Source organism: Grammomys surdaster, unplaced genomic scaffold (assembly GCF_004785775.1).
Source record: "Grammomys surdaster isolate TR1022 unplaced genomic scaffold, NIH_TR_1.0 199, whole genome shotgun sequence".
Classification (NCBI taxonomy): Eukaryota; Metazoa; Chordata; class Mammalia; order Rodentia; family Muridae; genus Grammomys; species Grammomys surdaster.
The window spans coordinates 3,381,539-3,404,840 of NW_021604644.1; the positions used below are offsets into that span (position 1 = coordinate 3,381,539).

The 23,302-nt window shown below is 48.9% G+C and overlaps 1 protein-coding gene across 1 annotated transcript; it reads left to right on the forward strand.

Moving 5' to 3' along the window:
* Nucleotides 1-6,434: 6,434 nt before the first annotated feature.
* Nucleotides 6,435-22,041, forward strand: Igfbpl1 (insulin like growth factor binding protein like 1). The gene is made up of 5 exons (XM_028770197.1): nucleotides 6,435-7,048; nucleotides 16,684-16,793; nucleotides 17,490-17,606; nucleotides 19,605-19,762; nucleotides 21,716-22,041. Exons 1-4 carry the CDS (start codon nucleotides 6,613-6,615, stop codon nucleotides 19,752-19,754), a joined length of 813 nt encoding a protein of 270 aa, XP_028626030.1. The 5' UTR covers nucleotides 6,435-6,612; the 3' UTR covers nucleotides 19,755-19,762; nucleotides 21,716-22,041.
* Nucleotides 22,042-23,302: the final 1,261 nt, after the last annotated feature.

Consider the following 23,302-nt stretch of genomic DNA (forward strand, 5'->3'; position numbering starts at 1 on the left):
CCTCACGTAAGTAAAACTGACTCCCCCCTCTCCTACTAGCTACCAATTGTCAGGCGCACCTCCCCTGGGTGGTGGTGGGGGACTTCTCCTCAGCTTCCCACCTCCATGCTGGAATTTTGTCTGGCTTGCACTGCTCTTACTCATGCTGTTTCAGCTGCTGCAGGTTTATATATGCAGCTGCCGTCCTGTGTCCTCGATCACCTCTGGGCCTTATGATCTTTCTGCCCCGCCTTCCTCAGTGATGCTTGAACCTTGAAAGGAGGAAATGTGACATAAAAGGCTGATTTAGGGCTATGCATTCCCAAGTCTCTTACTCTCTGTGACTCGACCCGCTATGAATCTCTGTGTCAACTGACATCTACTGAAGAAAGAATTCTCTCTGATGAGTGTTGAGAGACGCACTAATCTATAGATATGCTAATAGTTTATTAGGAGTAGGTTTGATAAGATGTCCGCAGAGCAGAATAGCAGTAGGTTTTCCCCAGGGACTATGACCTGTCTAACCACATGTTCTAGCCTCTTAATAACAGCTCCAGGTATCGGTTTCATCTTCAGTGGAGCTTAAATCCAATCAGAAAGTGGTTGGTTGTGTTGAGGGGTCTCAGGCCACTACTACATCATGGCCGCGTCTTACCAAGATGGTCCCTATGTATCTTGAAGGACTCACAGCAGAGTAAGGTTGATGATGACTATTCTCCTCTGGTAGCATGCACACAACTCAAAAACCTAAACACGGAGAAAAGAAACAACCCAATTTAACAGTGGGGCATGAAAGTAAACAGAGAGCTCTCCAAAGATGAAATGTAAATGACCGAGACATACATTTTTAATCCCCAGCTCCCTTGGCCACCAGTAAACACAAATGAGAACTACTTCGAGATTTTTTTTTTTTGAGATTTCATCTTATCCCAGTCAGAAAATTAAAAAAAAATATCCACACACAAATGCTGGCATGGCCGAGAAGAGGAGCGGGCACTGTCGGTGGGGGGAGTTCACACCGGTACAGATGATGGAAATCAGTCTGGAGGTTCTTTAAGGTTCTTTTTGCTATTGGTATATGTAGTCGTTGTTCACCATGATGGGGTTCATAAAGACATTTTCATTCAAGTATGTCATGTAGTTTGACCACATTTTCCCTCACAAATCTCCCTTTCTCCTCACCACCTCCTACTAGTCCCCTTCCTTTCCCCAAAGAGTCTAGTTTATACTTTCATGTCCTATATAAGCTTATGTACACACACAGAGACATACACAAACACACACACACACACACACACACACACACACACACACACACACCTCTATGTATGATCCACATATATGAGAAAGCATACAAGCATACATTATTTGTCTAGTCTGGCTCATTTACCTTAATGTGGGGCTCTCCAGACACATCTGTTTACCTACAAATGACATAAATTTATCCCTCTTTATGGCGTGTGTGTGTGTGTGTGTGTGTGTGTGTGTGTATTTCACATTTTCTTGAACCATTTATCTGTTCTTGGGCACTGAGGCTGAGTCCATAGCTTGACTGTTGTGACTAGTGCTGTGACAGACCTGCAGGTGTCTCTGTAATATGCTGCCTTAGATGCCTTTGGGTTGATTCCCAGTAGTGGTACAGACACATGTGACTTTCTCAGTGTCACAGTCACAGGAACATCCCCTGAGCCCACTGGGGAACTTAGTGGGTGGGCAGGCGTACAGGTTGTTATAACAAATCTGTTCCATCATAGCCCTAAGACTTTTCATTGCCTCCTCAGCAACACACTAAGAAAGTTCTGGCATTTCCATATCACCACACAGAAGTCATCGAACCACGAGGTCCTAGCCAAGAATCAACTGCAGTACCACCTCCTGCTACATTAGCCTGACCCCAAGTCCAGAATCTCTCCTCAGGCCACGTGGATCAATAAATGCAGCTTCATATTCCAGGTCTTATACTTGTCCTGTTCATGCAAGTCCAATGCCTGTTGAGACTCTGGGGTTCACAGGGAGTAAGTCCCGGGGTCTTCAGTAAGGAAATGCCAGGCAAGCTTCCTCTAGCAAGGGAGACCCTTCTTCAGAGTCCACACCTCTATCAAGTTTCAGGTGATCACCGTTTCCAAACCGAGGTTCTGACTTGGACACCGGACAGCCGCAAGGCTGTGGAATCTGGCTTAGGTTGTGATTATGCAGTCCACACAACTAAACTGCATCCGTTATTTTCAGCAACGCTGGCCCTGCAGCTAAGAAATACATCCCTCACTTGTTATTTTCATAAATAATTTAAGTGATTATCGGAGCTTATTTCTAGTGAAGCTCTCTGGCTGTTTGGTTGTGATCCGTCTTTGAGGGCTGTTTCCTGGGACCATTTCCGGTATCGGCTACTACGTCCTTCGGGATTTTATCCGATAACAGGAGAGAATCTCATAGAAGAAATTGTTAGCTAGGTAAGTCATGGAGGCAAGTGCAGGAAGCAGCTGCCGCCCTCAGGGCTAGAACAAAGGGAGGTTGGAATAATTCCAACTTGAAATCCCAGAGGAGAGGAGCCTTGGTGCTGAACCCCGCACCTCGGCAGGGTCATACTGCTCAGCTGATAGGCTTGCCACCGGCCTTACAGAAGGGACACTGTGAGTAAGGCTGGGGCAGTCCACTCTGACCTGGGCTGGACTCCATTCTCCCATCAGGATCACTGCCCAGCTCTCTGCCCCAGCAGCCGCTCTGTGCCAGGCCCTGATCTTGTTCTGCATCGACACAGTACAGAGTCAGCCGAAGGTGGGAGAATTTTGAGGTTCCCTCTCTGTACCTCCTCCCTCATTCATGTCCCTGCTCTCCTAATGTCCTATTACCCCAGCTCTAGACAGTGACCTCTTCCTGTCCTGTCCAGCCAGACCTCTTGAATCTGCTTGGACCTCTCTGCACCGTGGTCTGGAACAGATACCCAGAGAGAAAATTGTGCGCCCCTTGACCTAATGCACCCCGTCCAGTGCCAGTCTCATTGCTTTATTCAGCTTTCCAGCAGGAAGAGGAATCCTCTGTGGTTCTTTTGTTCTGCGGCTCAGCATCTGAATGCACGTCTTTGCAGAGGTCTGCATCTTGCTGTGCTCACTGTATACATCATCGAAGCTAACCATGTTCCTTGAAAACCCCTGCACATCATTCACAAGACTCTTCCCCTGCTCTGAGGTGGTCCACTGGGAGTCTAAAAACACAGAGAGGCCTTCCAGGAGCAGCCTGGTGTTGCGCTATTCATGAGTGGCCTCCCTTGCTAGTGCTCCTCCAGAATAAGGACACCCGCTATTCATTGGATGAATGAACAAGTCTGCATGCATCCACTTTGGGCCATTAATTGGTTTTTCCTTGTGTTTATGCCCAGGCCCTGTGTGTGGCAAAAAGTCACATCCATTCTTATTTCTTAATCACTACCTAGGTGCCTGGGATCTCACCACCTGCCCCAGTTCCCTTCCCTATGAGGAGAGTTCACCCCCATCATTTCCCATAATCCTATGGGGCTCCCATCTGTGGCCCACAGGGTTAGTTGGATCCCTGAGAAGCATACTGAGAGAAATAACTGGGCTATGGACTGGGGCAATTTAAAAGAGACAGAGCTGCTCATCTTCAAAGCCTGGTATGTTTTCCCCACCCAGACACACTCAGTCTTTGATGCCCCAGGCTCAGGGCTGGAAAATGAATCCTTTGCTTTAATTCTCAGGGCCATTATGCATACATAATGCTTTCCCTACCATTTAAAAAGAATGTAGATCGTATGTAAATGCGCCTCTGTGGAATTGTATATTCCAACCTGCATTAAGCACACATGAATTTCATAGTGACATCATTCAGCGTCTGCTCGCTTCCCCAGTGTCTGCATAAAAAGCCGAGAAATCCCGTGCTGTATACATCTGTCATGTCTCAGTCACCCTGGTCTCACAGTCAGACTACTTTGGACCTCAGGAATGATGGTTCAGTTTGAAGGATTTTCCGATCACCTCTTCCAACCTCTAATACTTTGATCCCTTCCATAGATTCCAAGATTCGCCCTTGAACTCTTCCACTGGCAGGGAGCTCATTCACACTGGACCAGGCTGTGCTCTGGCTGTGATGGAGCCAAGCATGGCGTTGCAGGAAGGCTGTCCCTGAAAGGCAATGCACAGTCTATCACTTTTGTTTGCATGAACGTTGTTTCCTTCATATCATTAAATGAGATCTCTCTCTCTCTCTCTCTCTCTCTCTCTCTCTCTCTCTCTCTCAGCATGTCTTATTTATTTTTATTTTATGTGTACTGATGTTTTGCTTGTCTGCATTTCTGTGTGAGGAGATTTCCCAGGACCTCTGAAGGAGCAGTCAGTGCTCTTAACCGCTGAGCCATCTCTCCAGCCAAAGAGCGATTAATTTCTTAGGAAACAGTCAAAGATGGGATCAGAGAGTCAAGAGGTGTGAACAGGTGAAGAGGTCAACTCGTTCTAGGTCACCCCGCAGGTGTCTTGAGTTGACTGGAATCTTAGTATTGAGTGTGTGCAGAGAGATTTCCCAGCATTTTTCTCTTCATTCTTCACTCTTTACCTCCATTCCCCAAGGGATGGGCCAGCTCTGTTCCACATGGCCCATTGTAAGGTAAGAGCTTGAGTGGATAGCCACGTGGCTATATTCAATGGCTTTGCTCTGCTCACCTCGTAAAGAGGCTTCCACAAGGGCTTCTTTTTGGGATAAGGACCTCCCCCAGAGAACTGCAAACTGGGCAGAAATTGAGTTAAGAAAGGAAACTGAATGTCACTTGTGAGATCTGCAGCGGCTTATCCCAGGCACTGAGAGGCTTTCTCCATCTCCAGACATAAGCCAAAAATAGAGAGAGAGCAAACTCAAGGAGCAGCAGGTGATGGCTCCTGGGAAGCCTGGTTTGGTAAGTTCTTCTCTCCCTCGAGTATAATCCCCTAGCCACACATCGGCATCCAGCAACAGCCCCCTTTGTCAGGGATGAGGTGTGCAGTGCCTGCCTGGGATCCTGTATGGATACCCCACAGCAAGACCCTGTCTTTCAACATACTTTACCAGCTATGCCATAGGTGTGTTGTAGTAGACCTTAGATCATTCAGTTCCCAAATAAAAGTCATACAACTTTTATATTTACAATAAGCCTTAATCAGCACTAAAGCTGGGCAGGTATCTGCCCTCTATGCTATCATGTCTACTTCCTTATCAATAACCCCAAGTTATAACTTGCTGTGTTCTGTCTGGACTGCTCTTAACTCCAGGCCTCATGGCCATGTGTGTTTTCATGACTCACTTACCTACCACATGGCATCCCTCCTTTCTCTCTCCACCTTCTCCCCTCTCCTCCTTGTGGTCTCTCCTCAGACTTTGCGCCCTGGAACCCAAACACTCACATTCCCCGCTCTCTTCTGCCCAGCAATAGACAACAGGCATCTTTATTCACTAATCAGGGGTTACTTGGGGGGGGGGGTTGTGCGGTGAGTAAGGTTACATAGCATCACTTGTAGACATGCAGAGTTTCAACCAGGCCTTAGAGAGCCAGTATTTATCATTACAATACATAGCAAAAGACCAAATCTCAACATGGGTGCCTTGAGATTTGTGTTCTGGGACCCCATGCCAACATTCTTAGTAGCCAAAGGTCAGGACACAAGTGGTTAATTTCCATTTGTGTATCTAAATACTGTGCAAAGTGTAACAATCAAGACTGGTCCCCACAAAGTCCAAAATACATCACTGTATCTAGTCACCACAAGGCACTATCAACCATAAGATGCATGGCTTTATGTAGCATTAAGAAATATCCATGAGGGGCTGGAGTCTTGGTACAGTGGTTAAAAGCACTGGATTCCTCTTCCAGAGGATCTGGGTTCAATTCCCAACACCCACATGGTAGCTCACAACTGTCTGTAACTCCAGTTCCAGGGGATCTGCACATAAATTAAATGAATAAATTTTTTTGAAAGAGAGAAAGACCCTCGAGAGTGCACAGCCTTTTTACCTGTGCACCCATTGTTTGGAAGAGAGTTAGGTTCCAGAGATAATAAAAGGTGGAAAACCTGAAATTCTGTAGGCAGAAAAGCCCAAGTGCAAAGTCGTACGTTCGTTCGGTCAGTGGGTATTTTGTATGAGGGGACTGGGCTATGCACTTACCCATGTTTGTACAGGCAGAGAAGATTCCTGAAAACATATCCAAGAACCCGGTAGCCAGAGTGGCCACTGGAAACAGGGCTGGGGAACTGGGATTCGATCTGGGAGGGAAATCTATCCATCCACTTGTAAAATCTGACATCTTAAACTAGAGATTCCCTTTGCTAAACAAAACTAGAAAGAGAGCAAAGTAAAATTGGGCATCCTGGTGAGAGGACTGAGAGTCATAACATTTTAAGGCCCGTGGAGAAGTTGCCATTTGGACCGCACCGACTCTTCCCCCAGCGCTTAATTGGAGGTGGCAGAGCTGTTCTGGAGACTTCCTTGCAGTTCGGTGAAGCGGTAGGGCCGCGCGGTGCTGGTCCCGGGCCGAGGGGCACCCCGCGGTGCGGGCCGGGCCAATCAGCGGGCGCGGGGCGGGCGCGGTGGCTTTGCACGCACCGAGCGCTAAGCGGAGCAGAGGCGCTGCTGCCGTCCGTCTGGGAGCCGGCCATGCCGCGTCTGCCGCTGCTGCTCCTGCTCCTGCCGTCACTGGCCCGGGGCCTCGGGCTCCGCGACGCGGGTAGACGACATCCCGAGTGCAGCCCGTGCCAGCCAGATCGCTGCCCTGCGCCCTCGCCTTGCCCAGCGCCCTGGATCTCCGCGCGCGACGAGTGCGGCTGCTGCGCGCGCTGCCTGGGCACCGAGGGTGCGAGTTGCGGGGGACGGGTGGGCGCACGCTGCGGCCCTGGCCTGGTGTGTGCGAGTCGCGCCTCGGGGACGGCGCCCGAGGGCACCGGGCTGTGCGTGTGCGCGCAACGCGGCGCCGTCTGCGGCTCCGACGGCCGCTCCTACTCCAGCATCTGCGCGCTACGTCTGCGCGCCCGATTTGCACCCCGCGCGCACCATGGTCACCTGCACAAGGCTCGCGATGGGCCCTGCGAGTTCGGTGAGTGGGGTTTGACCCAGAAAGGTGAATGAGAAACGCGGGACGCCAATGCTCTAGGGTGTGGGACAAAGAATTTCGTTGTACAAAAGTGGACAACACTACCCGGGCCTCAGTTTCCCCTTCAGGAGCAGTGTTTCACATCTTTCTATACCCTGCCGCCTGCCTTACCCGCTTCATGAAGACTTCATGCGTAGAACAAACAGGACTGTGAATGCTTAAGAACCTGCTATTGCAGTTATTTGAAAATGGGGATTGAAGTGGGTCCGGGTCCAGGTGGATAGTTTGAACGGAGAAAGGAAGATGAGGATTCCCAGAGTGCAGGAGTCCCACATGGGACCAAGACAGAGCACCAGAATCCTGGGTATCCAGGGAAGCTCAGACTAAGGGCTTCGAGGAGCTTCCATCCACAAAGGGTGAAACCTTTGGAAACTTGAGCTCTGAAAAGATTGTGGGACCATAGTGGCTGATCCAGTCTAAAGAGCTCAGAATCTGAAGGGTCCTGCTTTAAGGAAATCAATAGAAAACTGCCAGCTGCCAGGGATGTCAAAGGTTAGCTGTTTGCAACACCACACTGTAAGTGTCCCTAGTGCCCTAACTGATCACTATCCTGTGTCTTTTTTTTTTTTTTTTGAGAATCAAAACATTAGTTGTCTATGTATGTATGTCCAGAGAAGCTAGCCTACTTTGCCTGTGTGTGTGTGTGTGTGCGTGTGTGTGTGTGTGTGTGTGTGTGAGACTTGGTCAGGAGCTCTGAGAGAACAGTCTGTGTACTCTGTCTGGACAGGACTGTGGGGAGCTCAGAGTGGTAAGTGTGCTAGTTGGGCCAAGATGCTGCCATGAAGCCTGTGCTTCAGGCTTCTGGAGATTTCAGGCCTGAACTGGGAGAGGATCTCTAAGCCAGATGCCCAAGTTAACACACAAGAAAGACACTGGGGGCTCTTTTTCCAGCCGTCAGATAGTAATTAGGATTGTGCTCCTCTCCTCTCCAAACATTCCATGGAAATGTGCTCACATCCAGGATTCTGGTGGACCGCTGGCCATGGGACAGGAAGTCCACTATACACAGAGATGAGGACTATGTGAAATCCAGTGAGAGGCTGAAGCAGGCTGGGTGACACAGAAAAGTCACTATGGCTCTCTCCTAGTCCAGGCTCCAGTGGGGGACAGTGCTGGCTGGGAGTACTACTGGGTAGCTCCTGGCTTCCCCAGTGACACTAAGCCAGGTCTTTCCTGGTCTAGCCACAGCAGCTCCAGGGGAGCCATTGTTGGTGCCCGTGCTGCTTGGAATGTTTGTATCTGCCCGATGGATGCATCGACAGAGTCCCGTCTTTCCCCCTCGTAGCTCTGTCACTGTTTTTACAATCTGCCTCCTCAGCAGTTGGTTCACAGGCACGCACGCAGTTCCCTTTGTCTGAGACAGGTAGCACTAATGGCACACACTGGACACAGAAGAAATGCTGACCAGGCTCCCCCAGCTTCCCAGTGCTGATGGGCTTGGCTGATTTTTTTTTCCTGGAGCAACATTCTGTTCCTAGGAGAAAGAGCCCTTCCAGGCATATGGCTCAAAGCTGCTGTCGTACAGAGGAGACCCAGACCCAGAGAAAGCAAGGTACTGGTCCATGGTATCCATTTAAGGCTGCCACCTCCCAGGTCTCAACCCCATGTCCAGCACTCTTTCAGGACTGGACTTGATATTATTAAGTCAGGCAGATGGCGGTTGCTATGGTTACCAGAGTACAGACAGATGGCAGATGGAAAGCCCACACCCCTAATTCACTGAAAATTACCAAATGACAAGTAAATGTGCCAGCCCCCTGACTCTCTTCGGGCTCTGAGGCCCGCCCTGGGCTCCAGCCTGGAGAATAAAGCGGTCCTCAGAGCCAGTGGGAGCAATTCAGATGCTACCTTCCAGGACCTCATTAGTGGCAAGCCTCAGCACTCCTGAGCCCAGCTGTCCTTTCCACCCGGTTTCTGTCACCCACCTCAGACCTGATGATGCCTCCCTGTCACCTCTTGTCTTCACAAGCTTGTGTGGTCCTTGTCCTTGTGTCCCAGGGCAGTATGGGCACCCGTGCACAGGGGACTGTTTCCCTACACTGGCTGCACCTCATTCTGGGCTGCCCTAAAGCCATCTTTAATTCAAAAGACACAGTGGGAGCACTTTTAACAAAGCCCCAGGGGACCCCGTTTGAAGGGAAACAGACAGTTTTACTTCAGTGTTGGTGACAGTCACTCCTCAGCTCCTCCCAGGCACCTCTGCTTTAATGGAGTGATGGTTCAGAGTATTGATTATCTCCTTCAGTGGTGACAGTGTCTCTGTGATGCTTCCATGGGACAGTGATGGCAAACTGCCCTTCCCAGAAGCCTTTGCTCAGAACTGCCCACTGCCTAATATTTAGAGCACCCTTTGATCTTTGTACCTGGAGGGCCTGTGTGTGAATATTTTATTGTTAGACATTGCCTTTGTATCCATTGTTGTCCTTGATTTTTTGCAACCCCCAGAGGGAGGGGGTCTTACCCACCCTCTTAAGGCAGTGGCTCTCGACCTTCCTAACGCTGCAACCCTTTAACACAGTTCTCCATGTTGCGGTGACCCCCATCATAAACTTATTTTGTCACTTCTTCATAACTGTAATTTTGCTGTTATGAATCGTAATGTAAGTATCTGTGGTTTCCAGTGGTTTTAGGCGACTCCTGTGAAAGGGTCATTTGACCCCCAAATGGGTTTCAACCCACAGGTTGAGAACCACTGCCTTCATAGAAGGGAACATTGAGGCACACCCAAGGGGATTTCCTGGAGCTGCATGGCTGGCTCCCACTGAGACAGGGCCCCCAGGTTGGTTTTCCTGACTCTGGGAGGATGGTTTCATCCTCCAGTCTGCAGGCCTTTGAGCCCCAGCAGCTTCTCTGAGAGCCCGAGCTACCAAATCTTAGAAAATTCACCTTGGTTGGAATTCCCGCTCTGTTTAGAAGCCTGAGGTACGTGTTACCAGGTAACCAGAAGAGGCGGCGAATGCCACTTTGTGAGAGGGACAAAGAAAGGGGCCTCGTGTTCCAAAGCCTTTCATGAATGCCGAGGGAGGGGATTTGAGTCACAGGCTGCAGGCAGTGGGATTAAACCGAGCCCCTTCCACATCCAGCCGTGATTATGAGCATAAATTATCAAGCCTGTTCGGCACGTTGATCATTAAAGTCTTTGCTTGTGTGTGTCTTAGTACAAGCAGATAGTCTCCTGGGGGATGACTTTGGCACTATTAACTTAAATCTCAGAGGCACGTGAGACGATCTTTCATTTCAGCCACCAAGGACCCATTTAATGCAAGGGGTAGGGAGACAGATCACCACGTGCAGTAACAATAACACAGATCCTTTGATCTGTGCAGACCCATAGAGCTAACACAGACACCGTCATTATGCCCCACATCCCAGAGGGTATGGGGCAGTGTTGTTCTCTTCCCAAGCAGACAATGGTTCACAACCTGCCTCAGCACCAGTGGACAGCACTCAGACTCCCAGGCAGCTGAGTCCTCCTGGTATTGTTTTGCCTATCCAGTGGTACTAGGTCCACTAGGACCACTCTGACCACACAGAGCTGGCCGTGACCTGGTCTCTTGCCCTGGGATGGATGGGGTTGTACCATCATGAATTTCCTGGGCTGAGTGTGAGCAGAAGGGAGCAAGCACTGAGTGGGGCAGAGTTAGTTAGAAAGATGGAACTGATTCATTTAGAAGACTGGACTGGCCAAGAGCTGACCTTCCGGGAGAGCCGCTCTATTCCAGTCAAAGGTAGATGGGAAGGAAAATCTGCTCCTTCCCAGATGATGACATCCCTGATAACACTGAGGTGAGATGCTAGGTCCTGGGCTCTTCCAAGATGGCTATCATCGAGCTCCAGCCTGCAGGGCATTGAACCACTGCAGTTTCTCTGAGTGCTGGCGATCCTGAAGGTTAAGGGTCATATGCCCCGTCACCAGAGGTCAGCAGAGGCCCGCAAGCCGCAGACACAGCACAATAGAAAGGTCGGTTCTAGGTAACATGAGCTGCTGGGTCCCTCCTTAGGACACTGTGGAAGATTGCAAAGGGTCTCCAAGTGTCCCTCACATCTGCCTGTGGAGGACAGGCAGGGGGTGTCATGGCTTAAATCTGAAGTGTTCCTGGAAGACTTGTGTGATAAAGCTTTAATCCTCAGCTGTGGCACTATTGGGAGTGGTGGAGTCTTCAGGAGGTGGGGCCTAACTAGAGGAAGTAAGTGGGTACCCCTGCCTCAGCAGGGGAAGTCATGTCCCCGAAGCCACCTCTCATCTTCCCTCTGCTTCCTGGCAGCCTTTAGGTGAACAGTTTTCATGCATTCTGCCCTTAAACTATGAAGTCTCTGTCTTGCCACAGACCTAAGGCACAGAGCCAGCTAGCCATGGATTGACTCAGGTTCTGAGGAGAATGGGCACCTGTACCCATTTTGCAGAAGCCATAGCTAAGACTAAAGCATATTACTGGATACACAGCATAGACAGAGACCTAAGTGGGTTTCCTTAACCCCACCCATCATACCAGCTCTCCTGCCTCTGATAGTCACTGAGCAACCTGCTGTCACACTTGAGTGCTGTGAGGACTGGAGGTGTCTGTCCTGCAAGTGCTATGGGCTGTCACCCGTGGGCATCACTGGAAGGTGATATGCGGAGTGTTCTCTCCCTGTGCAGAGCAGGGCCTAAGTAACTGGCCTGAGACTGTGAGCTCAGGATGGTAAACTGGCAAGGTTGTCCTATGGCTGGCTTCTGAGGACCTGGACTTCTGGAAGTAGAATCATCCCCAGAAGCGGGGGAGGGGCCCACTTCTTACACTGCAGAATGCGGTCCCCTCCTGTGTTCACATTTCATCACCGTGAAATACCTGCAGCGAGCATGACAGAATGGCTCTGCTTTGGCTCGTAGTTCTGAGGGATCCAGTCCAGAATCTACAGCCCCATGTTCTCTCTTAGCTCCCTGGCAAGAACAGCACAGGTTGCCAGGAGTGTGTGGTGGAACACACTGCTCACCTCCCAACCCAGCAAGCAGAAGAGAGAAGCTACCAGAACCCTGCTGTCCCCTCTCAGAACACACCTCTGGTGACCTAAAGACCTCTTCTTGCTGGGCTCCACTCTCTGAAGAGGCTGTCACCCCACTGTCACACCAGCCTGGGAACTCAGCCTCCAGCACATGAGCATTTACCGTCTAGGAATCTGAGACTTTGGGTCATAATTCAGTACCTGTGTGATCAGCCCCTCCTAAAACCCCACTTCCCGTGAGCTTCCCCAGTAGACAGCATTTCACAGTTGTGTCTCTGTACATGGCTGTGCCCTGTGTCGTTCCGCCAGGAGCTGGTGCGTAGGTCCTCTCCCTGACTCCTCTCTGTTGAGTTTGTTCTGTGTCCTTGACTTGACATAGGTCATGACTGTGTGACTGTCCCCTGTAAGCCTTGAGGTCCCCCAGCAAATCACTATGCCTGGGCGCCCTTCTTCTAGGATGGAGCAACCATGGTAATAATGGTCTCAGTTTTGAAATGGTATGGAATGTTATGGAATCGTGGCATAAATTTGAGTCCCTGTTCTTCCAGGTCCTTCATCTTTCTAAACTACTTTCCCAGCTGTAAAATGGGAGTTAGAACACTTACCTTTCAGGGCTGGTGTGAGGGTACGGAAGAGCCCTTCTGGGGGAAAGGCAAGATGGTGTTAAGATAAAAGTTAAGCTGTTTTTTTCTGGAGAACTGAAAAGAGAGCATACCTCCCCCACCATTGGGCTTGAGCAGCGCCCCCTGCTGGCATCCGACAAGATTGCGGGAAAGGGAGGAGTTACCAGCTGTAAGCAGCCAGCAGTGTTGTAACTATTCATAATGGTTGTTGACTTGTTACATGGTGTAACTTTTCGTGGTTGCTGTGTAGAGCTGTTATGGATAAGAACGCAAATTTAATGCCAGACATATTCAAATTAAGTGAAGATGGCTGACACCACACAGCCTGAGGAAATCTTCCAAGGTCACAAAACTGCTCTGGTTCCAACAGTGACTTCCCAACTGTATGCCAAAGGTATGCATCAGTTCAACATGGATCTGCGTACCAGAATGAGTTGTGCAGCATGCAAATTTATAGATAAATACATGCATTGGGAAAGGTCCCCTTAACACTGAAAGCAGAAAGACTCTTTTGTAAAAGAAACGGCATTTCCTGCCGTGAAAGCCCTGGCACAGGCAGCCTTCCCCAGACAGCCCTTCTTAATTGTAGTTATTGAAAGAGAGGGAGCGGGAGGCTCGCGGGGAGCACGCAGGAAATGTGATTTACTGGTTTATTCATTTAGGTTTGAAAGGGAGTGATGAGGTCTCATTTAAAATTTATGACTTTACTTGAAGAAAAGTGAAACACATTGACGAAGCGTCCCCCTGGAACCCATTGAAGGCCCTGGAATCAGAGGTGGTATGACCATCCTGCAGCCGTTCTGGGACAGACTTGCCTGTTCGAGCAGTGAGCAGCGCCAGTGTCACTGAGGAGGTGTTGGCAGGAGGAGAATGTGAATAAATTAGCCTCTCTTTGTTGTGGCAGATGGGGCTTCTGCCAGACAACTCCTTGTGTGGGTCTGTGGCTGCAGGGCATGTTGGAAGTTAGGGGGCTCTACACACACGCTGACTTCACTTTGGACATCCCTTTGAAGAGCTGTCACGTGGGCAGAGCTGAAAGTGTGACTGATTGGAAGGGGCAGGTGGCCCAGCGTGGGCCAGGCAGTCTGTACTCAGCTCACTCAGAGCCTTTGCTCCAAGGGCTCCAGCTCTGTCCTCAGGTGCTGAAGGACAGGGGACAGAGGCAGCTGCCTTGACAATGAGCTCATCACAGAGCACCTCCAGGGGCCCAGCTCTGTAGGCAGTGAGCTCTCCGTTCCTGGAGGTGTGCAAATGAGGCTGGATGCACGTGTCTGTGCTCAGGCACTGGCTCAACAAGGTCTTTTTCATTGTGTCTGGAGGGGCCTAGGTTTGATTCCCAGAACTCACAGGGCTGTCATATCTCCTGTATTCCCTCTCTGTGGCCTTATGCCCCTGGATTCTATAGTGTGACCAACCTTGTCCCTCTCTGGTCTCTCTCCCTTTGTTCTCTGGTTGTATTGCAGCTGTATCCCCGTGGGCCCTTCCATACTGTTTGGTTTGCTGGCCCCAGAATGGTAGTATCTCTTTCATCTTCATCTAGCTGTCTGTCTGCCACACCTGCCCCTGACTCTTGCTCACGTGTTGTCACCATAGTAACTGCTTTCTCCTTCCATGGCTGGTCACTCTACAACCAGGAGAACCAGGGGTCTTCTCCCCATGTCACCAGTGAAGAGGCAAGGACAGAGTGCCTTCCCTTGGTCAGGCCTCTGTCTTGCCAGACCTCACAGCTGGATCCTAAAGCCAGCTGTGATGCGGATGGTTGGAGACCAACAGATCCCTTGTGTAGGTCTTGACTGTGTAGCTAGGTTTGCAGGATTGGTAGTACATCCTCCTGTGGAGCTGGGGCCAGAGCAAGGGTAATAAATCCTGACCACTAGCCAGGCAATGGTGGCTCACACCTTTAATCCCAGCTCTTGAGAGGCCGATGCAGGCAGATCTCTGTGAGTTCGAGGCCAGTCTGGTCTACAGAGCGAGTTCCAAGACAACACAAAGAAACCATGTCTCAATTCCAAATCCTGAGCATCAAGGTACCCGTGGATGAGACTTGATGCCTCACCGAACCCTGGTGTGGAAAGGAGCAGAGTATGAAGGGTGAGCTAAGAGTCTAGCCTGGGCTACAGGGTCTCAGGTCCTCTTAAATAAACAAAACCTCACACCTCTCTTCTCTGAAACCTTTGTACTCAGAGGCAGAAAAGCTAACAGCTCCGACCTTGGTAACTTGACTTGACACTACCCCTCAGGATTCTTAAACCTCTTTCCATAGAAAAATCCCTGTGTAACCCTAAGTATGGAGTATATAAAATGAGCATCAAACACTGTTAATAAATCATAATGAGATAACACTTTTAACCAGTTCTTTGGTGTGTGTATAATTTTTACCATCCATTGAAGATAAGAACAACGTTGCATCCTAATGAGACAGATGTGCTTGTTTATCTTCACATAAAGAACTCAACCTTGGGGGCTGGAGGGATGGCTCAATGGTTAAGGGTTAATGCTTTTCCAAAGAGCCCAGGTTCAAATCCTAGCAACCACATTGCAGTTCACAACCATATGCAACTCCAGTTCCAGAGGATCCGATACTCCCTTTTGGCCTCTGCCACTGGATACACACGTGTTGCACAGACATACATATAAACAGCACACATATACATAAAATTAAACATTTTAAAATGTTTTAAAGAAATGAAATCTTGGCTGGCATCAGTATTCCAGGATGTAGAGTCTCCTTAACACTTCTCAAAGTTGATTTTTTTTATTTTTATGACACCCCTTCACATAAATATACACTACCAAATGTCAAAGGAGGGCTGGGGTATATCTCAGTGGGTGAAGCGCTTGCTTAGTGAGAATAAAACCATGAGTTTAGCTCCCAGCAGGTGTCACATAAACCAGCGGGTATCACAGCTCCAATCCCAGCACTCCGGACTTGGAGGCAGGAAAATAGGAAGTTTGAAGTTATCCTTGGCAATGTGGAGAGTTTGAGGTCAGCCTGGGCTAAGCAGACCCAGTCTCCTCCCCCCACCTTCCTTTCTCCCTCTTGCTCCTCTGGCCTCATCTTGCTCCCTCCACCCCCACCCCGCTGGCTCCTGGCCCTGCTTGCTCTGGCCCAAAGTACACTGTAGCTTTCTTCAGACACCCATATGAGGGCTTCAGTTCTCATTACAGATGATTGTGAGCCACCGTGTGGTTGCTGGGATCTGAACTCATGACCTCCTGAAGAGCTGTCGGTGCGCTTAACTGCTGAGCCATCTCACCAGCTCAGGAGACCTAATCTTTAAAAAAAAAAAAAAAGAAGAGAAAAAAGCCCTCTGTTTTCTACAATTCAGTCATGTTTTCTGTAAGAGCAGGAAGCATGTACAGGAAAAAGAAAGCTAAAACAAAACAAAAAAAAACAAAAAAAAAAAAACAAAAAACCTCCATGACCCCCGCAGCTCGTCTCACACAGCTGTCTGGAGTCTGAGCTGAGTTTGTGGGTCGTTGATCCAGGCTGTGTTGTCACAGCCCAGCTGTGTTGTCACAGTTGTGTGATATGATGGACGGTGTGTACGGTGTAAAGCTCTAAGCTTTGAAGCCAGGACCGCTGTGAAGTTATATGGTGTGACACGTGAACACTGCCAGAGCCCTCCAGATTCACTCCTCATTTGATTTTGAATTAAATTTTGGTCACTGTGTGTTCAGAAAACTTTGACTATCGCCAGATTTTTTTCTGGACCCCACCCCACACAGGTACTTATGTGACTCATAAAGCCAGATTCTAGGAGGCCAGGAATAAATGTGCAGATGGTAGCCGAGGTGCTGGGGGTACTCAGAGAGAGGGTGTGCTGAGACCCGAGCCCCCTCACTGACCACCGGACATGGCGTCTCCCTTTCCTTCAGCTACCTCCTCAGAGGGCTTCCTGCAGGCCCTCAGAGGCCAGGGTTGGGCTCCTGACCAGCCAGGGTAAAGGGTTGTTCTTTGTCTTCTCCCAGCTCCTGTGGTTCTCATGCCCCCTCGAGATATTCACAATGTCACTGGGACTCAAGTATTCCTTTCCTGTGAGGTGAAGGCTGTGCCTACCCCTGTCATCACCTGGAAGAAGGTAATCTTCTCCAAGAATGTATACATTTGTCTATGTGCACATACACATGAGCTGTTAACACAGGAGAAAAAGACAGAATCAGCAGGACCTGTGAGTGATAAACAAGTTTCCCTTAGGTGTGTTTGCACGGGGATCTTTTTGTATGTGGGCCAGAGGATTAAACGAAGATGCATCAGCCCGGTGCCTCAAAGCCGGCACCCCAGAACTCTTGCCCAAAGGAGGGGTTTGATTCCTTCCCATACCTTTTGTTCATTTGGCCCCTTAGGTGTCTGGAAAGCTCTGCTAGCCGATATTCTATCAGCTGTTCTGTCATCAGAGCCTGCTTTGCTGTGGCCCGGAGCTATAGACAGACTTGGCTGGCGACCGAGACTCAATCCTGTTCCAAACACTGAAGATCAATTCTGAGAGACTGGCAGTCACAACTTTAGGTGGCCCTTTGCCCCCAAAGCCCTAATAAGGACTGAAATTCCAAGCTGTCCCACCCTCCTCCACCCTTTGGCAAAGTTTCCAGCAGGGGGCACTGTCCGAATAGACACAGATTTAAAAGAGATGGTGTTATTTGCATAAGAATGAAAGGCATTTGGATTTCGGCCTTGGAGTCTCAGAGAGGTTGCAGGTGGCCAGAGGTCTTGGGGGAGGTCATCCTGGCTCAGAATGACTTTTCTAAACTGTGCAAGTTTTCTCTGCATCGAATAGGTCAAGCACTCTCCAGAGGGCACTGAGGGGTTGGAGGAGTTGCCTGGAGACCATGTCAATATAGCTGTCCAGGTGCGTGGGGGCCCTTCTGACCACGAGACCACATCCTGGATTTTGGTGAGTGTTTCAGATTATTGGATATTATCAACAAACCATCCTTTGTCTTCCCAGGGCATGTTACACTTTTAAAGCTGTTTCTTATTCTTTTCTTTTGGTTCTGCTGGGAATTGAACCCAGGACCTCAGTGGCTCAATGGGTAAAAGTACTTGACCTGAGTTCACTCCCCAGGACCCACATGATAGATGGAGAGGACTGACTTCTACAAGTTGTCCTCGATCTCCGTACATGTGTGTGTGTGTATATATACACATATGCACAAAAGAAAGAAATACAATTTTTAAACATTAAACATTTTATTTTGAAACAAGGTGTTGCTAAGTTTTTCAGGCTGACCTCAAAGTCTTTAACCTGTTTACTCAGCCCTCTGAGTCATTTCTGGGGACCACCAGACCCAGTTTGTCCAGTCTGTTTCCCACAGGACCCTCTGGAATAGGTGGGGCAGGTTAGATAGCTCCCAAGAGCGTAAGCAATCTGCTTCGAGGGACCCGAAAGATGTCCCAATGCTTAGCTATGGTTGAGCTGCTACGTGGTAAAGAGGGGTAAGGCTTTAAATGGAGCTGTCCAAGGAGACTCACAGGTAAGGGAAATGAGGGAGTGTACCTCAGCATCAGTGTCTTCCATTTTCCTACTGGGATGTCCCGTTAAGCCCCACTTAAAGCAGTCCATGGCTTTCCAAATCCAAAGTCCCCAAATCCACATTCCTCTGAACAAAAGCATGGTCAGGTCTATCACAACAATACCCCAGTCCCTCGTACCAACTTCTGTCTTAGTTAGGGTTTTACTGCTGTGAACAGACACCCTGACCAAGGCAACTCTTATAAAAGAAAACATTTAATTGGGGCTGGCTTACAGGTTCTGAGGTTCAGTCCATTATCATGGTGGAAAGCATGGCATTGTGTAGGCAGACATGGTGCTGGAGGAGCTGAGAATTCTATATGTTGATCTGAAGGCAACCGAGATGAGGGTTTTAAAGCCCACCCCCACAGTGACACACTTCCTCCAACAAGGCCACACCTACTTCAACAAGGCCACACCTCCTAATAGTCCCACTCCTTGGGCCAAGCATATTCAAACCACCACACACAGGAATTCTTTACCTTCACAGACTGCCATTTTCCTGTGTGTCTCCTCTCTATCCAGAGGTAACTTGTTATTCCTCTCCCTGCCCAAGAACAAATACCCCACCCCATCTCCCTTGTTCCTTTCCCCTTTCCCCCTTATCCTTTATCCCCTCTCTTTGTCTCTTCATCCCACTGGGCAAATAAATCTCCTTTTTGCTGAGAGCTTAGTCTTACAGTGTCTTGAGCTGAATACCAGTCCCTTCAACATTTCATCCAAGAGAGGGACTTGGAACACTGTTGAGTGTGTGTGGCCTTCTCAAATCAAGCATATTGGCTCTTTTTTGTGTGTGAGGAAAGTTGAGGACAAGGTCTCTTGGTGTTATTCTTATAAAGAAAGACTACCCCATAAAGAACATTTGAAGGTCTTCTCTGGTGGGTAGATGTTTGTCCTTTTCCTCAAAATCATCCCTCGTCACCTTTAGTGAAAGGACCAGGCAGCTCACAGTAAAGACAGAGAAGACAGAGAAAACACTGAAAAAGAGCCACAGCAGGAGCAGGCCCTGTGTGCCTCAGCTCTGTGGCAAGAAGAGAAACCAGGCGGCATTGTCAGATTCTGAGAAGGAGCAAGTGTGCACGCCTGTCCTTGTGGACTGTGTGCCAGCTTCGCTGTGGTTGGTGGAACACTTGCTTAGCATGCAGGAAGCCCTGTGTTTGATCCTCTGCGCCACATAAACCGTGCATGGTAGCACTGGCCCCTCATCCTAGCTCTTTGGAAGCAGAAACAGGGAGATCAGGAGTTCAAGATCATCGTCAGCTGCATAGTGAGTTTGAGGGCAACGAGAGACCTTGCCTAACAGGAAAGAACGTTGACTAAGGTGGTCAGTTTTGCGTGTGCCGTGTGCAATCTTTACAAACCCGCCTGTTGTATTTCTAGATCAACCCTCTGAGAAAGGAAGATGAAGGAGTGTACCACTGTCACGCGGCTAATGCCATTGGAGAGGCTCGGTCCCACGGCACAGTGACAGTCCTTGATCTGAACAGATACAAAAGCCTCTACTCCTCAGTTCCGGGTGACCTCCTGTGATGAACACGGTACACATCCAAAGCCATTTCTATCTCCCACCCCATAGCATAAGAGAACTTAGGTGGTTTATTAGAGGGCCTTTTAGAAAGAAGAGAAAGATGCAAACCTGGGAAACCAGAGGAAAAGCAGAGAGCGAGCAGACTGAAGCCGGGTAACTGGGAGCTCGGCTGTGTTCCATACAGGCATCTCTGAGTTTCCCAGAATGCAAAGCTAAGGGCTGTGAGAATGAAGTCCCACAAGCTGAAAAAGCCAGAATTACTTCTTATGGGGATGAAAAAAGGCAGACAGTGTCACTGTGGACACTATGGAATTGTCCCCACAGGGAGCCCGGGCCAGTGTATTTGTCCCACCCCCTTCTGGACAGCTCTAAACCCTGCCTTCCAGTTCTCAACACTGGGTGCTGCCTGGCAACATACCTGAGGAAGAGAAGGACAGATCTCTGTCTTCTGTTCTCCTCAGTCACTTAGGTGACAGCTGGTTGCAGTTGTCCCCACCCACAGGTGACTGGGAACTTGGGAAAGGAATCCTTTCGAAGCCAGCTCTGACTGCTAATCAGCCTCAGAGACTTCCTGGCTCACAGCCACAGACAGTTGCTCTCTTGTTCATATCCAGGTGACATGCAGCTGCTACAAGGTGACTGTGACTCTGCTCCCCAGTGTGGGTCATGTCCGTCCTTGTGGCAGACAGGAGGAACAGGAACCAAGCACATGGTCTCATTTAAGTTTCTGCTCAAAAGTGGTATCACATCTGCTGATGGATCGTTGGCCATAGCAAGTACACACAGCTGTGCTAGGTAGACGAAGTGGGACACACACACACACACACACACACACACACCATTTACACATATTCCACTTACTGGAGCCAAAGGGCAGGAAGGCATGAACCTCTCCCAGGGGTGGGAGTTGCCATCATGAACCACTGTCAAGACTGACCAACAAGGTCTAATAGAACAGGAAAAATTAGAGATAAGTATAATTGACTTTCCTTTATTTTTATTTATTTTAAATTTTTTATGTGTATGAACTTTTGCTTGCATGTATGTATATGTGCCACGTGTGTGCCTAATACACATGGAGACCACAGAGGGCGTTAGGGTCCCTGGAACTGAATTTACAGATGGTCGTAAGGATGCCGTGTGGATGCTGGGGACTGGACCCAGGTTCTCTGCAAGAGCAGCCAATACTATTAGCTGCTGACCCATCTGTAATAAACATTTTAAAAGCAGGATTTTGCTGTGGTTTCAATCCCATGATCCTTTTGGCCACTTTTCTTGGACTGCCATCCATTAATCCTGTAGGGAGCGTATGGAGAAATGAGAAATGTCAACATAATTCAAGGGGTGCAGTGTGCTCGAGGCAGGAGAAACTTCTTTACACTGGAGAAACTGAAGGAAAGAAGTCACTGATGAAGTGGCTCGGGGCTTGAAGGCCAGGTTGGTTGTCAGAGGTCAGAGGTCATCAGAGGTTAGAGGGACAAAAAGTATGAAAGTGTAAAACCAGATGAGTTCAGCAAAGCTTGGAAATCAGATCTTACAAATTGCCATCCTAATACTCAACTTTTTTATTATGCATGATACATATGGTTATTTGAATTGTTTTATATAGCTTATAATATGGTCCACATCCATGTTTTGAGCTCCCTCTGTCCACTGTCGGCCAGCTCTTGGTTGTGTGCCTCAGGGAATGCAATGCTTACCCCCACCAGTCAGCCATACTGGGGCTCTCAGGGCATGAAAAGTGCTGTCCTAGAAGCCGCAGCCTCTTTGCCTGGAATATCCGGCCTTTGGTCTGGAAAATTCTCACTGCAGAACCCCACTCCCTGTCAGCCCTGGCTGCATCCCTCACTGAGGAGGGATTTGAACCTCAGCATCACACACTCTGCCTCCCGTTGAACACAGAGGTCATTACAACAGAGCAAGCTCTGGCCTCACCTCTAACGTCTCCTCCTTTTCTTCCCAGGCTTCCTGAGACATTGGTCACAAGACGATGGCTGTCAAGGAATGGATGATCGCTCTACTCTGAGAATCTGGGAAAGCTGCCTGTAGATGGCTGCTTTTTGTATGTTTTTTTTTTTTTAAGGGAATGCAAACTAGATTCTTTTGCAGATGTAGTTTTTAGCAGGGCATTCCATGTGGGGGATGGACGTGCATGCAGCTTTTTTTACACTTTTGGAATGAATCATTTTAGAACAATTCTTTTTTAACTCTTCTGTCCAAGAAAGGCCACACACTGTGTGTTTGTAATTCTAAAGGGCTCAAAGCAAGGCATCCGCCGCTAACTAGTGACTTGGTGTCTGTGACTGCTTAGTGGGTACTCTGACTCAATGTGTGTTATGAAGGGAGGGAGTCCCTGTACCCCTAACCTTGGAGACTGGGATGGTGTTTTTCCTTCTCTGTAGCCTAACCCACCTAGAGTGAGATAGCCCAGGGAACTTTAGTCCACCTAGAGTGAGATAGTCCTGGGAAACTATAACTATTATGTTTTGGAGTTCTAATTAGAACTGAACTTTTTTCCTTTAACCCTAGCAGATCTGAGTCTGAAATGCTGGGATATCGTAGCCTCTGTGTAGTGCACACGCAGAGAGAGACAAGCCTGAGAATCTGGAACTTGGTGCCCATGTGCGTGTTCACTGTATGACCCTGGGCAAGCCCCCTTCCCTTGTGGGCCTCTGTGTCCTCTAGTAAATATGGTGAAAGCCTTTATCTGTATGAAATCAGAAATGGAGATGCCTTAGTTAGAGTTTTACTGCTGTGAACAGACACTGTGACCAAGGCAACTCTTATAAAAAAACAACATTTAATTGGGGCTGGCTTATAGGTTCAGAGGTTCAGTCCATTATCGTCAAGGCAGGAACATGACAGCATCCAAGCCAGCACAGTACAGCAGGAGCTTGAGAGTTCTGCATCTTCATCAAAAGGCAAACAAGAAAAGACCTTCCACATGGTTAAGAGGAGGAGAGTCTTAAAGCCCACCACCCCCAGAGTGACACACTTCCTCCAACAAGGCCACACCTCCAAATAGTGCCACTCCCTGGGCCAAGTATATTCAAACCACCACAGGGGATCTACTTATGTCTACACTAGACGTGTACCCTTCAGCACCCCCATAATGAATATCTCCATGTCTGAGAGTTGGCTAATAACATCCCTGTGAATTGAGAAGGAGATGACAAGCTCAGATGCTTAGTGAAATGACATCAGGCAGCCCAGTGGCTTTTCACTCTGGGAAAAGCTTCAAAGATCCCTTCTGAGACCCAGAACATGTGCTGTAACTGTCACCATTTGGAGGCACAATTACCCACCTACACACCCAATCCCATTTTTATAGACTTCATGATGTTGCAACCCCTGCACTCTGAGATAAGTGGTTTTTAAGATGGACACCTTGCTCTCTCCACTCTGCGAGAGATCAAGGTGCTGGATCCAGGTCCCACTCACCCATCTTTGTCATCCTGTGTGCATCTTGCCTGTTTTCTCTGCTTCCATTACCTATTTCTACATAGCCCTCCTCACCTTGCCCACCTGGGCAGTGGTTACCTCCTTGCCT